General features: G+C 37.2%; 1 protein-coding gene across 1 annotated transcript in view; it reads right to left on the bottom strand.

The window, feature by feature from the left end:
- Positions 1–1,007: 1,007 nt before the first annotated feature.
- LOC128876975 (ankyrin-2-like) overlaps positions 1,008–17,833 on the bottom strand; it is a 94,024-nt gene continuing 77,198 nt past the window's right edge. The window contains exons 33-37 of the mRNA XM_054123848.1: positions 15,529–17,833; positions 14,564–14,632; positions 12,517–13,737; positions 4,544–4,622; positions 1,008–4,107 (exon numbers count right to left, since the gene is read on the bottom strand). The exon at positions 15,529–17,833 is cut by the window's right edge and continues 5,444 nt beyond it. Of these exons, the coding sequence (XP_053979823.1) occupies positions 3,981–4,107; positions 4,544–4,622; positions 12,517–13,737; positions 14,564–14,632; positions 15,529–17,833 (3,801 nt within the window). The 3' untranslated portion in view covers positions 1,008–3,980. The remainder of the gene's footprint in view (positions 4,108–4,543; positions 4,623–12,516; positions 13,738–14,563; positions 14,633–15,528) is intronic.

Here is a 17,833-nt window from a genome sequence, read left to right as displayed (position 1 = left end):
CACTTCACCCTTACTACTTTAAACAGGAGAAGTAGTGAGCATTATACACTTTAATAATTACTTCTGCATATATTAAAGTGATTTATCAAATCATTTGTTATACAATGTGCATACGGCTATTCAGAAAAATTGTTTATGTAATTGTATTTTATAGACAATTCAATATAGTTGTAAGATCAAAATTACTAACTATGAATGATAAAAGTTACATGTAACTATCAATATTGGTATATTGAAATATTATTTAGAAACATACATAAAAAATGATGTAGTAACCTGTATCATAGGGAATAATGTGTGTTTAAAACTTAGTTATTCTCCTGAAAACATTTATATTACAAATTATGTTATATCGTATATTCCATACAAATATGACTTCTCCTTTTTATGATTAAATGAAAAATATTTGAACAATCGAAATTTCTGTATAAATACATGATTCCATGAATGTACTAAATAAAATTGATGTCATCTGTTATTAACTAATAAAAAAAAACTGAAAAATTAAGTTGTTATTTATTAAAATATGCCACTACCTGAAACAGTTGCATTTACTAATATGTATACATATAGATATGTACCCGCATTCCATTTCATGGACCATGAAATGGTATCGCCATTTCGCGGTCGAGAATGAGAAATATTTTCCTAAGAAGTATATATCTATATATATAAATATATATGTATATATATAGCTAATTGTCTAAGCTTAGATCAGAACCCTCTGTAATTACTTGTAAGTGGCGCCATCGGTGAGAAAACACTCAAGTTTGTAGTGAAAATAGTTCTCAGTGTTTCTGTTAGATGGCGCCATCGATGTATGTGGGACGATGATAGGGAAAAATGTTTCGAGGGTAGAAGATGGATAGGGGAGGAATTAGAGAGGAAAAGGGAAGAGAGAAGGATAGAGTTAGAAAAGGTGTTTAGGGAAGAGCAAAGGAGGAAAGGCATACCGGAATATCCAAGGAAGGGGAAGTTCATTAAAGGTTTCAACGAAAGTACATACATTGAGGATTGTAATGCAACAGTTTATTTATTACATTGTCGTTGATAACTCTATCACATAATAGTATATGGTAAAATTATACCTTTTCTTTTCTCTGTTATTTTTGATATCGTACACCATACAATGGCATTATAATTTTAATATTGTAGTATTCACGGAAGGGTTAAGCATAGAGGAAAGTCGGTTGCCACTTGGCTTGTACGCGTTATCCACAAAACAAACCAATAGATTGTACAAAATTACGTACAGAATTAGAAGTGCACTGATGCGATACTGAATGTTAAATACTTTTTGATTCAAACACATGTATATGAAACGATGTTAAATTTGTACATACCTTATATCAGTTATAACTCATGATATATTCATTACCAAGATTAGAATATAGTTATAAAGTATTGCAATGAATCTTCGATTCATTATACATTTTGTAACCACTCCGGTAATAAATTACTATTTTTATAAAATTAGTAGAGAGTAACATAAAGTAAACCTACTTAATTTAAGTTTGATACCGCAATAGCTTCCATACATTATAACAATCAAATTAGTCACGAAATTTTATTCAAATACTTTTAGTAAAATTTAAAGCTAAGCAAATTAATTGTTAATTTATTTAAAGCGGTTAATTCGTGTCGAGATTCTTGTATTATAGAATTGAGTAGGTTTATGCTGCCATGCTCTCAGCTTGAGAATATAGTAGGTGTTGAGCTTAGACAATTACAAAATGTGTATATTTTGTTCGATGTAACATTACTGGCTTCTAAAAAATATTTTTCGTAAGAAAGATATCCACGTGAGAAAAATATGTATTTATAGTTCTTTAGATGCAAAATTTAAGAAACAAAATAATGATGTTAGTTAGTTAGTTACTTAGTCTGCACACAATTATTTTATTTGAAGCTTTTGCACTTTTTAAATAAAGCCAACTAAGATAATATCAAAATAGAATTAATGCATTTTTACCTATCCAAAAATGTCCATAAATCACGATAATACCTTTTAAATAATTTTTTAAGCCTGATGTTGAAGTGTGGATGATACTGGTTATACATCTTCTATTATTTGGAACGTATTTATTATATCAGCCAGTAAAGTTACGTGGTCAACTTTCAAAAGTTCGTTTGCACATCTCTTTATTAATGTACGCAATATAGTAAAGATAGAAGTGTTTTGTAAAAAATGTACTAATATACTGGACAGAAATGACAGTGAATAAAAAAATTCTGTTGTCAATGGGTTTTACAATAGTTCGTCGTATTACATTAGCTTGCGTCATACGAAAAAGGGATAATACCTTTTTTTTTTTTTCGTAATACGAATCATATTTTATAGTAGTCGGAATATTTAAATGCCAGTATCGCAACGTCCGTAATGAGTTACAATAAATATTACGACAGTACATGGGAGCATAATGTTTTATTTTGATGCGTGTGTGATTGTGCCTTTGGTCCTTAGGTCAGATAGGCTCTAGGCAAGTCTATTAAACATAGAATAACAGTCATTATAGATAATAATTTATAAACTTCAGATGCATAATCATGTCTTTTCAATATATTATACATTAATAGAATACCTTATTTAAAGTATGTATATATTTGTTCTTTTTAGATACATACTATATGATTCCTTTCTGTGCCTTTTAAAACTGTGTTATACACTGAAAGCTAATGCTGCTTAAATATTAAGACGTGTCTCGAGTCGTTAAACTTTAAACAACATATTTTCTATAATCGTCATGTCATTTGCATTTTTCTTTTATTTTTTCTTTTTTGTTCATTTGTTTAATAGTCATAATAATTTACACGATCGCACGAAGGATAGAGATCGCCGATTTAACATTCCCTCTGATCTTAAGATTTATGCATCTAACAATTTGTCCAATGATTCTGCTATATAAATAAAGTATTCGTGTTACAATATTGCAATTATTACAATCGTATAATAGTACATTTATATAAGTTACGCTAAGAAATTATTATATATACAATTAAAAATTGTTAGGAAATATTTCTTTTAAATAAGTTAAATTTACATTGTATTCCGATTCATAAAAACATTTGTTCTTTGTTGCCATTCGAATGGTAAACGATCGCGTAGATCGTCGTGTCGGAGGCCAACCAAATCCTCTCGCGAAACTCGAATAGCAACAAAAATCTCCATTCCTTTAGAACCGCTCCTTTTCTTTCGGTGTATGTATGTGTGTGACTCAAGTGTTTCTGCAGACCTATAAAGCGATGTATTGCGCGGATAGATATACAATCATCCTAAAGCTAAGACGAACCGCCAAGTGGCGAGTTTTGCGAAGTCACCGCAAGACCTATTTATTTCCTCAATTTCGTCTCGTATACCGTTTTCTTCCTCAAGAAGGGTTTACAAATATATATCGCTGTAATGTTGGTCGAGCGTGCATTCGAGACGAACATTCTCTCCTCTCTGTTCGTCCATGTTGTTCTTAAAAGATCGGTTACATTCCTTCGTTACATTCTCCCTCTCGTCTATCGATTCGAACAACATGAGAAAGGCGTTGTACATGGACGGGTTAGCTTAGTGAAAACTAGCGGATCAAGCTAGTCGGATCAGCAACGACATACGCTATTCGATCGCAAGAGTAAACGTAAGATACGTAAGGCAATTTAATTTAACCAAAAGGCAAGCAAATCCGAAGCGTAGGCCATGAGTGTGATAGTAAATTCTCGTGCATGCTTTTCCTGTGCTCACCGGTAAGCACCGCGATAATAAGATATTCTGCATTGACATTTATAGATACAGATCGCGAACAGAGATCCGTTTACGATCTTTGTACAGAGAACGTCTCGTTCGACGCTCGAGGATGCGCCGAACCAGACCGAGGTGCTTCCTTGAATCAGTGCTAAAGAATTTTCTTTGAACGCTCTCGTTTCGTTTTCCACGGCCGTCAGGTGATGAAGGATTCTATCTTATTCCTACGATCGCCCATTAGATTTTTCATGCTTCACTGTTCTCGCCTTTCTTCCGTCATGAACCGGTCGACGATCTTTTGCATGGAGTCTCGCAATTCGTCTGGATCGCCCATGGTACTGCTGGTGGTCGTTGTTACAACTTGGACAGTTCTCGTTATTCTGCGAAAAGAATTTCTTTTTCATAGAACAACCTACGCGAGACGAGTAATAAAAAACGTAAAACGTTCGATGTAATTATAATGGCAGTACTCTTGTTCGACAACAATTTTCTTAATCTACCAGACAGGCAGCTGTGCCAGTTTAGATTTTTTCGAAATATTTTTAATTGAAGTTTCTGAAATGTCATGTAAGAGTATATACATTGAGTATAAATGTTATATAAAATTATATTACGTATATATATGTGTGTGTACAATTTCAGAAACTTGAATTAAAAGTATTTTAAAAATTCATTCTGTATAAATAATAAGTTATATGTATAATATGTGTACGTGTATAATAATGTATGTATAAGTACGTATAAAATAAACAGGCAAATAAAAAGTAAAACACAGAAATGATGTACATATTAATTCATAGAACACATCGATTATACCTTTCCTGCGTTTCAGGGTCCACTTCCGTCGTTGTCGTTTCCATGAAGGATGGCTCGCTATGTTGCAAGAAGTCAGACTCTGCGTAACAAAACGAAATTGTATCAAGAAATTGCATGTCCCTGGCCACGTAACGCGTTTCTTACTATTTTAGCGGTTCACATGGATACAATTACCAATTGTATATCTCTCAATTTTACATCATGCCCAAAACAAGGGGTAATACTAGACACATATAAAAAAAGTAACAACATCGCTATACAATTGACGATACATAATATATAATACGCATTTTCACTCAATCAGCCAACTATGCAACCGCTTTTCTTACATTTCGCGCGTCACTTTCGACGAGTCGTTCTAAAAATTTTGCTCGCGATTATCGTTAAAAATTTGGTCACATAACGTTCGCAATAGGAAGCGAATAATATACTATCGGTGTCGCATCGTAGCACACGATGCATCTATATAATTCGGCTCCCTATGCTTCGATTATGAATTTAACGCATGCGACGTACGTTTGCCGGAATAATTCCGTTTTGTCTTCCATTTTGGTGAGACTTCATTTTCATCGTGTGTAATTTAAATACTATGCACTAATAGCAGCGCTTGAGAGTCCGTATTCGGAAATTTGTAGTCAAGAGTAGTATGTTTAGAATATTTCTCACAGGAAAGGTTTCGATCCTTTGAACGGTGTTATCGATAAAAATCTTCAAATTTTTCAAGTAATCGAACCGAGGAAAGAGATTTAGACCCTTTTACCGCCGCATTTAAAAGGTTTAACGTCGAACTTGTTATTAAATTACGCTTTAACCCATTCGCAGCTGCTGAGACACACATGTCTAATTGCATCTGAACGGTCTAGTTTAGTATAGTTTATATTTTTTAGATTTAGTTCAGGTAACGAAGAATTTTTTAAACACTTGAAGAGAGCCTTAATTATCAACAAGCCGAAACGAAGCCGCTGTGAAAGGGTTAAATGGAATAAACAATTTAATCTATCCATTGTCACGTTCTCGTATTTTTGTCCTATCCCTCTTAATTGCAGACAATGTATGTAAAATAAATCCCACGTTTCCTCGATGCAATTACCTCGGAAATCTGTCGAGTATCATCAACAAAGCAAAGTCAAAGGAAACCTCCCTTGTAAGTAGGACTGTGCTGCACGCAGCGAGCTCGTGTGAAGCGCTGATAAAAGCTACTGAATAGTAAAGCGTTTAGCAGTTAGTCATGAGATATATAAGTACTCAGACTATCCGATACAACAGAAGAGTATACACTACGGTGAAAACAGAAAGGGGGTTTCTTCGGTGGAAAATTAGTAAGAAACGTTCGTAACGAAATCTAATCTAGGAGAACATCTAAATCGGATCTATTCAATTCCGACTTCATCTACTCGAAGGGACTGGCTGAATCGCCACGAAACAAGGGGCCAAATGCTACTTAACGTGTACTGTTCTTAACAAATTTGGAAATAAATGATATTATTACAGTAACTCCTCGTTAAAAGTAGAAACAGAGCTTTGATATTGTCATGAGTACAGAATTTTTATATTCATCATTGAATCTTTGTGAAAGTATGTTTGTTCAAATAATATAAAAAGTATAATTATAAACGTAGTTGAAAATATAGTTCAGTTGTCTCTTATGAAATATTTCATTTTAAAACCCAAATGTTTTGTGTAACAAGGAATGAATGTGTAATTATTTATCTGATTTTATTTCTTGATGTATTACTCCCTTCTCAAGTGTTTCTTTTTTAAACTCGTAACAATTTATACATATTCTCATGTTTTTCATTAAAGATGACCGAAAAAGTGCGGTTGAAAATCGAGCAAATGTCAAATAAAAGGATTGCTCGAATCGACCGAAATATAACTGAATTATTCATCGGTGCTTGAATACGCGATAAAAGTTTCAGAGGGTACCTCGAGTTTGTGACTTTTACCGAGGAGCTGCCGCACTCCAAACTGCAAAAAATTCGCTAATAACGCCTCCAGTCGAAGACAGACATTTGGCACATTCGATTAAAATACTAAAACGGAAATAAAACTCGCAAATTACGCCTCGACGGATCGAGGTTACTCGTCATAAAAACAATTTCGTACTTACAAGTTTCGACCGAGGGAAACGCTCTCTGGTTTTGACCGTAGCTCTTTGAAACACCCTGTGTATAGTGGCAACAAGTTTAAAGGGGCGCGTACTAACTACATCAGTTAGTGTTGTTAGACGAACGGTCAAGTATTATTGATAGTATTACTGCGGTTTTTATAGTATTAGCTTCTCTCGAGGGAGGAGGAGGCGTTTTTGTGCACTTCTACAAGGCTCGTGTGTCGTCAGCGCTTTTCTTCCGAATAGAAATGTTTGTCAGCGAACGATTCGAGATCGTTCGAACGATACATCTTCCAATATTTATTTTAAGATTTCCGTATAATGAATCCTTTCAAAGCCCATTCGATAGAAATCCATATTAGAGTAACAAGTAGAGAAATTAAGAAAGTATTTGGAACGACATTCTCGATTTACTCATTTTTCTAGTCGACTCAAGTTCTGTCAACCTTTTTTTTTTTAACGAGTAATATATACTCCTTACTAACTATCGAAGACGTAATTTTGATCGTTAAAGATAACTTGATAAGCGTTGACTTCGATCGAGTCTTTTAGCATCGCAAACCTTGAAAGGATCGGTAATTACAAGCGATACATCGATCGACTGTTGCTTTAAAAACTCAGAAGAAAAGGTCGGGACTACCTCGGATGCAAGGAAAACTTGCCGCGCGATTATGTCTTCGGCAAGTTGGAGTTTTGCAGCTTGAAACGCAAAGGTCAGTAGCGCTTTCAGTTTCGCTAAAATGAGAATCTACCCTAAATGCGATCTGCATTGACAAAAGCTGCGGTAGACTTGTACCGAAGTACCTTTTATTTTTTTCGAAGCGATGGGTAGGTTCATTGGAATTCAATCTGTCCAGCCATTTTGTATGGTGTATGGGTTCGTGTTGACACGCACGTGTACATAGATAAAGGCTACTTACATGACGATTCGCCTAACAATCCTAACGTGACTAAAAACACGATTTGTTGGTCCCTCTACACTTTAGCTTTATCTTGAGTTGCTTATTGTCAGAAGAGCTAGAAAGGGTAAATAGTGAACTATAAGACGCATAGAAACAAAGTGAGGAACGAGCTCTTTTTCTCAGTTTTCTTGGGTACGTGCACCAAGCGTAGACAAAAATTGGTATCATGGGAAGGACAAAATTATTTGGCGCGTGAAACGCTGCAGGAGACAACAACTTCAAGGCTGATCTAAAATGCAATAAAGATCATGCGTGGTGTCGATTATAAATTAATCATGCATCGCGTACGGCATCTCGGTGGGATCAAACAAACGTGTCGGAAAAAGAAAGCTTGCATACCTATCTCTCCCCAAGTTTCAATTAATATATAGTAATTGTATCGTTTTGTTTGACAGCATAATAATTTAAACCAATATGACAAGGAATTGAAGTAAAACTCGTAAAACCAAACGAATTTTCTGCCAGGAACAAAAAAGTATAACATGCGATTGAATGAACAATCTAGAATAATTTCTTGGATTGAATTTACATTTTACTTTTTACTTTTTACTTTTTACTTTATCGTGTTGGTTTAAACTTTCCCAAGTTTACACGGCTCGAGACTCTCGTAGAACACCATAACGAGGACAACGTAAACAGTTTTCGTTTTGTACATGCATGCTTTATACGATCAATATCGAAACAACATTACGTGAAATTAGTTGTAAATTTGTCTAGCTTATAATTTCTCTTCGGTGAATTCATTTGCAGTCTTCTAACTAGCCTCGATTTATTCTGGCTTTTAACGGTTTAACCGTGGCTGTAAAATTACAACCAATTAAACGATTTTCTGGGACAATGCATACTTTGCAAGTATGTTTATCGCTGAAATTATATCCTCCGGAATAGTATGGCCGAACGGCTTCTGTAAATAACGGTACCACAAAGGGTTTGAATTATTCATGAATTTTCAATAACGTAGCGTCGAGGACTTTCACTTTTGTTTTGTATCCAACGAAGCAAAGTATCAAGCAGTATTATGTAGGTATATTGTATAGTGTACGCGGTATTCCTAAAACGTTTTCCAAACATTCTGCGAGCATTTCAATTATTTGTTGAATAGTTGGTTCGAGTATTTTATCATAATATAATGTTTACGATTCCATTTTTCAAGTCATCTGGTCTATAGAAAGTTTTAGTTATACGTTTAAAGACATTTTAAAGTCGAGTTAAAAAAAAAAGAGGAAGTCAGACACAAGCGGATATTGAGAATTTAGGTAAATTATAATATTCGTATATAATTTGTTGACATCAGAATTATAGTACAGAATATAGAATCAAGTATACATGAAAATATTACTAATAAAATTGAAAGAAAAATGTCCAATATTTATAGAACACAATTATTGACTGATTTATAAATGAAACCGAGTTGAAAACATTACGTTATAATAAAATACACGAACTAACTAATAATACAAGAAATTCGTTCATCAACACAAGCATCAATTCTTGTCATACCACGTGAAACATCTGTAAAATCGTTAAAAAATTTGTGCGAGTACTCCCCTAAGCTTGGACATTAGACAAAATGAACACTGATTCAATTACAACAAACGAACATTACAGTGAATCATTTATAATAGCGTTTTTAGTTGCCAGAAATAAAGTGTCTTTGTAGAATCAAACATTTTCGGCATGGGACATCTCAATTGATCCCAGCGATGGCGTACACGGTTTATCAAAAATTCTTTTCAATAGAAGGGTAAATATTTGATTGGAAAACATCTGTTTCCCTTCCACCATTTACACAGTCGCACATTGTAATCGTAATTGCAGTAGTTTAACGAACATAGACGTTAAATCAAAATAAAGAATAACAAAAAAAAAAATAATAAATAAAAAGATCAATCGTACCAGCTTGCTCGCATGGCTTACAAAAAATTTCTTTTAATAGAAAAAAAAAAGTAAAATGAAGGGTAAATCGTACCCAGCTTGCCTTGGGGTATTGTTAGAGAGGGTGTAGATGGCACGTTGGAATGTTTGTGGCTCCAGGGTAAGAAAAATTGCTAGTAGGACCACCAACGTAGCGGCGGCTACGCTCATCCAACACGCGCAGCCTTCTCTACCGGAAGTCTTCGTCCTAGGTGTTCCCTCTACCGCACTTCGCCGCGTGCTCGAGCAAACCGACTGTACCGAACTGTCTGTTTCTGTCACTTAAAGATTACGACTCCTATGAGCTTTCGATCCGATTCGTACGCCACTGATAACATTGAATTTGACTGAATTCTGCGCAATCCCACGCCGTGATTAGTATGAGAGAACAGCGGGCGAAGTATATGAAGAAAAATAGCAGGAATTAACGAGCCGATACGTTCGACAGATTGATTTGCAGAGCGATATGCGATTGATTTTCATAGTCTTGATACACATGACAAAAAAAAAAAAAGAAAGAAAAGGGTTTCCACAACTTTAAACATCGATAGCCCGAAAGCTGGGGAGCTTACGCGTGCGTTGGCTCCTGTTGTTATTGACGAGAATCAATCCTCCTTGGTATTAATAGCGAGTATCTGGATTAAATTCACCCCAGTATGAAGCTTTTACTCGGAAACGATATATCTTCAGCTCGGTACCGAACTGTTTTGATGTGTTGTTACGCATATCTGATAGATATAATGTAAGGTGTTGCCAATTGTGTTATCGAAGTAACCAGACTATGTGAAATTTTGTTATTTGTTTGTTGAAATTGTTGGGACTGCCGTGTGATATGAATAACATTTGTTAAGTTGTTTTTTTTTCCTCCAGAAATGGTGAGAGCCGGGGTTAAATGACGAATCCTATGTGCGTAATACTCACATAGTGATGCAATCAATATCTATTCTCCTTTTAATGTTTGCACCTTTATTTGTGATTCTGGCTTATGATAGATGTACACATGGATAATTACGAAACGCCAAAACGAACAATTCTGGATTTCGTTTATTTGAAAAGAAATATCATTCTCTTGTGCCAGTAAATTCAATGAAACTCGGAAACAGATTTATGAATATCGATTTCTCATTTCATACGATCTTTCAGTCGATCATGTGTTAGAGAGTATTCTTTTGTTGAAGTGGTTTGTCCATCAATTTTGCAATTCGTTAATAATATTACAGATAACAAACATAAATTCCGATGTAACGTAGAAATAATTTTAATAATATTTGTTTCAAGAGTATTAATTTTGTATATTCATTTACCTGGCAAGTTATGAAAACTAGCTCGAAGAAGCAAATAAATTACGTCGCATTCGAGGAATTACGAAGTGTGATATTTCTTTTTAAATACACACCAATTCATAAATTTTGATTCGCCATATAAAATGTCTGACCGTGAATGAACATCGATGGAAAGTATGCTAGTCCCAGAAGCCCCTGATCACAACTTTATCCGATCAACCAAGACCAACGGTAGGGAGAAAAGCTTCGTTCTGAACGAAGCACATTGAATCGACCACCAAAACCCTATGATATACTTTTCGCCCACGATAAATCCACGAAGAATCAAAAACCACACAGGTACGTAGATTCACGATTGCCTTTCACAAGCTTTGTTTTTCTTCGCGAGTAGTTATTATTCTTTACGCTCAACATCCTTCCACCTTGTGCAAATACATCTCAAATTATAGCATTACGAAAGCTTACAATCATGCAGTGCTGTGTATAAAGAATATATATAGTAAGATATTCCCACGCTAACTGCTCGAATGTTTTCTTAAATACCTCTTTTATAGTCATCTCCATTGATGGAGTTGTTGGGTACTTGATGCCAACTACCGAGAAAAAAGCAAGATCAAATTTTGTCTGCTTATGGAAATAAAAATTTTTGAATTTTTCATTTAGCTTTCATGAAAGTTCTACCGACATATTAGCGAGATTTATTCGAATGAGTCTAAACACGAATTCATTGGCAATATTTTTGATATTGAAATTTATATAATATATAATTTATAAATATTGTATTCAATTATTTGATATTAATTCATTATATAATTTATACGTATATTACGTATTAATATATTCATTTTATAAATATATATATATAGAGTGGCTCTAGTAATTGAACCAGGCTGTAATTCTCTTGTCTTTCTTAGGTTAAATGAACTATATTATATTGTGATAGAATTTTGTTCGACAGATCGTGTCGGATTTGCTTTAATCGGTGAAACTTGTGCAATTCGTCGATAATACTCTCACGAGTGTACAATGAACAATATAACAATTTTAATTTGCATAAGCAGATATAAAAGAGAGTAGACCTTTGAAAAGAGTCAGAATCAGTTAGCACGGGAATATTATACTACGTATCATACATCAAGTGTGAACGTAATACGTCCATTCGTTACCCAAAAAACCCAACTTCTTCGATTGCTTTTGTTACAAATCTCTACTATCTAGCAATACTTCAGTCGTATTTATAAACTAACAAACACCGAACGCAGTACAATTAACGATTAAAATTGTCAAGATTCGTGTCTCCATTATAGAACCGTACACTTTTTAATCAGTAAAGCTACATTTGTTAACCCTTTGCAGTTCGACTTTTCTGATGTCTATACACAGGAACGCAAAAGATTTAAATCCCAACATTTTAATCGGTATGCGCGAATCGCTGCGTCGATATTGAACGTTTATTTTTTAATATACCAACCACCAATCGAACCGAGAAAAATCATCGAAGCGGTATCGTTTACAGAGCGAGACGTCGTTGACCAGACGGAACAGAAACGATAAAATGTGCTAAAGGGTTGCATGCATAAGAAGCGTTTCACAATAAAAGCGTACGCGCGATTCGCGTTGTTGGGTCTGATTACGTATCCGAGGTAACTTGGTTAGCGGGATATGTACATTGCTTACTTAGAAGGTTAGCTGTGAGTGCGGTACCTTGGTCGTCCTCCAACGGGGACAGCTCCGCACCTTCGTGCAGTGCTACATCAGACCCGCTGGAACTGCCTAACGTTCGCCTCTTGCTTGGTGATCTTCTTCTCGGTCGTGGTGAACCATCACTATCAGTGTCACTGTTCAATTCGTGCCGTGAGCTACCGTTCTTTGCGTAAATGTCGCCGTTACCGGAACCAGGCGACGTGTCTTGGGAGAACTGATTGTCCCATTGCTCGGCTTTCTCATCGCTAAAGAACGAACGTTCTGTCACACTGCCGTGGGCCCACGGCTCCGACACTTCGGCGCTGGTTTTCATTATTTTGCTCGAGACCTGTTCAACGGTCGGCACGTCTCCGTATTCACCACTGGTGGTCATCGTTTTAACGATTCGCTCGGTTTGCTCGGTGCTAGAGTCGGTCGTGATGCACCGTACAGTCGTGACCGTTTTCACCACCGTCTCTTTGGACACCACCTCGTCCACGAGGTTCCTCTCAGTCTTTGATATCGTTGTGCAAGTCGTGTCATCGAAGCCTGACGGTAAACTCTCTATAATCTTGCTTTCTTTCGCGACGATTTCACCGGATTTCGCGGGATCGGCTACTTTATCCTCCGTAGTTATCGTTACGGTTTCTATTCTTTCCACTGTTCGGCAAACTATCGCATCGTCGAGAGTCTCGAGATCGGAGGGAATAGTAGACGCGACTACTTTGGTTATCGTTGCGTGGGTTTCTGTCGTTGGTTCGGACTTTTGCGTGTCGATTTGCTTCTCGAGATCTTCTGCTACGTGTAATTCCTTTTTGTGAGATTTCTCCGGCAAGTCTTTGGACGATTTATCCGTATATTCCGCAGGACTCGATTGCGCGACGAACGGACGCGCGTTTACTTCGAGTTCGCTATCTAATTTTGTCGCGTGCAGATCGGACTCCAGGATTGTCAATGTTTTGTTCGCTGTATTCTCGTTGTCGACGGATTTTTTGATTTTCACTGGTATCTTACTCTTTGGGCTGCCCTTTTCCGTGGTATGGTCTTCTTTAAGCGGTTTCGATGGTTCTGCGGTCTTATGTTTCGGACTGTACGGCGTGTACGATGTGTCTCTGAGATCTAGATGAAAGTCTGTTTTCATGGACGACCTGGTGGAGTGTCGCGGGGCGGGAACAGGTTGCTTTGTTGGAGTAGAAGTAGCATGCCTCTCTACAGTCCCATCAATCTCAGCCGAATCATGCCCTGACCCATCCAAAAGGACATGGACAAGAACAGGAACAAGGACATAAAGCACATTGATACACACTAAGAATTTTGATTCTAGCCCAGCTGCGACAGTTGGACCAAAAGTTTCAGCGTGTTTGTCTCACATACGTATAATTCGTGTGTACGCGCATACACACTAAAACTCGTGTGCCCACACACGCATGCATATTATCGCATGATATGCCTGTGTGTGTGTGTGTGCAGCACACTTCTACATTCAGTTTTTAGTTAGTATCAATACTGCAACAGGATTAGTTTGTTTATAAAAACACTCATTAAATGGTGTCTAATCGTGGCGCCTGAATCTTACTAAAACGTACCCTGGAAAACAACTGCGAGTTATTTGTCGTATTCGAAACAGACAATGTTCATTTTTCGGCAATACAACTCAGCTCGAAGCGTGAACCATGTGGAGCTGTTTGAATTAGCGAATAAATACGTGTTACCTACGAGCTAATTAATATTGGAGTATCGCTAAGCTACGTTCTTTCAACTAGATTTTTATTTACTTCGATGGAACTACGTAGAAAGAAAGAAATGGATTTGAGGCGACGCGAGTGATCGAATTATTATACAAAGACGTACGCGTCGTCCGATGATTCGTTCTAAGCCGCAAAAGAGGTATCTATTTAGTAAGAAACGTGCGCACAATATTAGTCAGTGTGAAAGCGTCGGCAGGTGCTAACTATGGAAGATAAAGCTAAATATAAATGAGGGCACCAAAATAGAATCTGCTAACGTATTGATCTTGGGCCTGTGATCTGTGTTCGTGAGTTCTATATCTTTCTTGACCATACATTACCTGATTTTGACATCGAGTATGCTCGATCGGCTAGACTCTGTGCACGTCTCGCTGCCTCTTCGGTAACGTCTGAAAAAGTAATCGAACGTCGGCGTGAGTAAACAGAAATCACACGATGAACATTGAAAGCAATGAACTGACAAAGATTAGATGAATGATGTTTCCCTGCATGGCATACCTCGGTTCATGCTTCGCTAGTTGTGGTTTCCTGTTAATTCAATGATATATATTACCGTATAATAATAATATATGATGTCTATGTTATGCTATAATAAAATAAACAGATAATGACAAATAAGGTGGTTTTGCTTTCAACGGATAATTTCACCACCAACGGACAACGGAAAAGATTTTACTGGATATAATATTATTGTTAAAAAATAGCATAAAAACCTGAAAACATGCATTAAAGAAATGTTAAAAAGTTAAAACGCACAAACTGAAAATAAGAACAGCAAATAAACAAAATTCATGTAAACGGGTTGTTTCATATTTTTAACAATTGATCATCTATCCTCTTTTTTTCACTATCGTACGTTTAAATTACCATATCATAAAGTGAGAGTTACGACTTGAACGTCAAGTTACCGAAGATTAATGAATTTCGACAAAGAATTGCAATACAAGGGAGGTATTTTGAAAAAGGGACCATAAATTAAACACTCACTTAACACAAACAAAGGGAGTCTCGCTAAAATTGTTCGAATTCCAAAACGATAAATATTGTATCCCACTTTATAGTACGTTGAAATATATCTGTCTTATAAAAGATCATGTAGACATTAGTACACTAAGAGTGACCGAGATCAGAGTGTTAGAATTTATTACGAATGACACAGTGCAATGACCGATTTGGTCATTTTGGTACGACTACCAAAACTTAAGTTACAGAAAAGCGTCAACTTAATTAATCATGTTACACACAGCTGGTATGTAATATGTATAACGCAATTATTGCAAGATACCTTCAATTCTACTGTCAGTGTACTCGGCGGGACTGGGTGGTGGGGTCGCTGCCGTCCGCACAGACTTTGTTACGACTGTGGTGACGGTTTGTCGTGTGTGTGGTTCGAGGTGCTCTACTTCGCTAGATATTTTTACTATTTTAACTGAATTATCAAACGAACTACTTGGGCTACCTTTCGAATCATCGGAGGAACTAACTTTCTGTGGAATGCGAGATAGTTTCATAGATTTCACTTCGACTCCGCGATCAGCATCTTTTACGTTCGCATCGGTTAATCGTACGTGTACTTTGGATTCCACGCTAGAAGTTGGCTCTATCGTACGGTACGTTGTACCAGTAGTTTTGGACTTTACGTTAACACCTGCGCCTGTAGATTCCTGTGACTCATGGCTAGGTTCTTCTAAACCAACCACGCTGCGACTTTCATAATATTGTGATTTCTCGAACGAGGCATCTTGTTTCAGTTCTCTCAAAAACTCAACTACGTCGCTCTTTAAAATACTATCATCTGCGAATGGTCCTCGTCCAGAGAACTTTGTCGTCGCATCGTAGGTACCACCAACGCTATCCATCCCATGCTTGGGAACATATTTCGCGTCGGTGATTTGTGCTCTTGCTGCTTCTTCGACAACTTCTTTCGCGTCATCTTTAACTCGATCAGGAGAATGTCTTGAACCCTTGAATAAACCAGAAAGGAAACCACTGCCTTTCTCTTTAGCCTTTTTAGTTTCCTTAACAGCGGTATCCTTTATAGCTTCCGCGCTTTCAGCAGCCGCATCAATATCCGAAGAAACTTTGCTCTTTACAGCATCAGCATCTTTCTTGATCTCCTTAGATAATTTATTTTCGGCTTTCATAGCACCAGTAGCTAAATCTTGAGCAGCGTCCCGTATCTTCGATCCAGCGATCTTTGCATCATCCGAGACGGTGTCAGAAACAGCCATACCAGCGAAGGTTACTTTCTGCACTCCATCAGATATTTTGCCTTTCGCGCCTTTAACAGAACTTGTGATTTTTTCTTTACCATCCTTCAGACCGACAACAGTTTTATCTTTCAGTGAGTCCGCGCCAACGGTTACATCGTGAATTGCTGATTCAGCTGCGGTTTCAGCCCACTGAACACCACCTGACAACTTTTCACCTGTCGCTTTTCCACCATCGGACATCTTTTGCAACCCCATGGACACTTTCTCGCTTAGATTGTCTTTGGCATCTTTTGCAGCTGCTGCAACTTTTTCCTTAGAATGTTTCATGTCAGATAGTGCTTTATCCTTTGATGCCTCGAGATCTTTAGCGGTTTCTGTTGCTGCTCCACGAGCACGAGCCTCTTCCTCCGCAGCCTCCTTCTTCGTTTCATCCAGGAAATCTTTCATATCCTCGGAAACTTCGTCAGCTGCATGCTTTACACCCTTGAATATACCAGAAAGGAAACCACTGCCCTTTTCTTTAGCTTTTTTAGCTTCCTTCGCAGCTTTATCTTTCGCTGCATGCGCGCTGTCTGCAGCAGCATCGATTCCTGACGAAATTTTATGTTTTACTGATTCAGCGTCCTCCTTGATTTCTTGGGACACTTTCTCCTTTGCATCCTTCGCTCCTACAGCCACACCGTGCGCAACCTCTTCAACTTTTGAACCCGCTTTCTTTGCACCGTCAGACACGGCACTTGTGACAGCCTTCCCAGCATCGGAGGTCTTCTGCATACCTTCTGATACTGTTTCGCTAACTTTCTTCTTGCCGTCTTTTAGAGAAGATTCAACGGTGTCTTTAGCATCTTTTAAACCAGTTACAGTTTTGTCCTTTACTCTCTCAGCTCCATCAGCCGCATCATGAACAGCTGTTTGCGTCTTGGATTTCACTGCCTTTGCACTCTCCGCTATCTTTTCACCTGTAACTTTTCCAGCATCGGAAACCTTCTGTACTCCTTCCGATACTTTTTCGCTTACTTTGTCCTTGGCATCCTTGGCAGTTGCTGCAACCTTATCCTTTGAGTCCATTAAACCAGATATTACTTTATCTTTTGTTGTCTCTATTTCCTTTTCAGCTTCTGCTGCAGCTTTCTTTGCTCTCGCTTCTTCCTCCTCCGCCTCTTTCTTCGTTTCATCAAGGAATTCATTGACATCCTCGGAAACTTCGTCAGCTGCGTGTTTTACTCCCTTGAACAAACCAGACAGGAAACCACTGCCCTTCTCCTTAGCTTTTTTAGCTTCTTTGGCTGCTTTCTCTTTAGCTGCATGAGCAGTGTCTGCAGCAGCATCGATCCCTGATGAAACCTTTGCTTTTACTGCTTCGGTATCTTCCTTAAT

This window comes from Hylaeus volcanicus, chromosome 5, assembly GCF_026283585.1.
Source record: "Hylaeus volcanicus isolate JK05 chromosome 5, UHH_iyHylVolc1.0_haploid, whole genome shotgun sequence".
NCBI lineage: Eukaryota > Metazoa > Arthropoda > Insecta > Hymenoptera > Colletidae > Hylaeus > Hylaeus volcanicus.
This window is presented reverse-complemented; position numbering and strand designations above follow the sequence as displayed.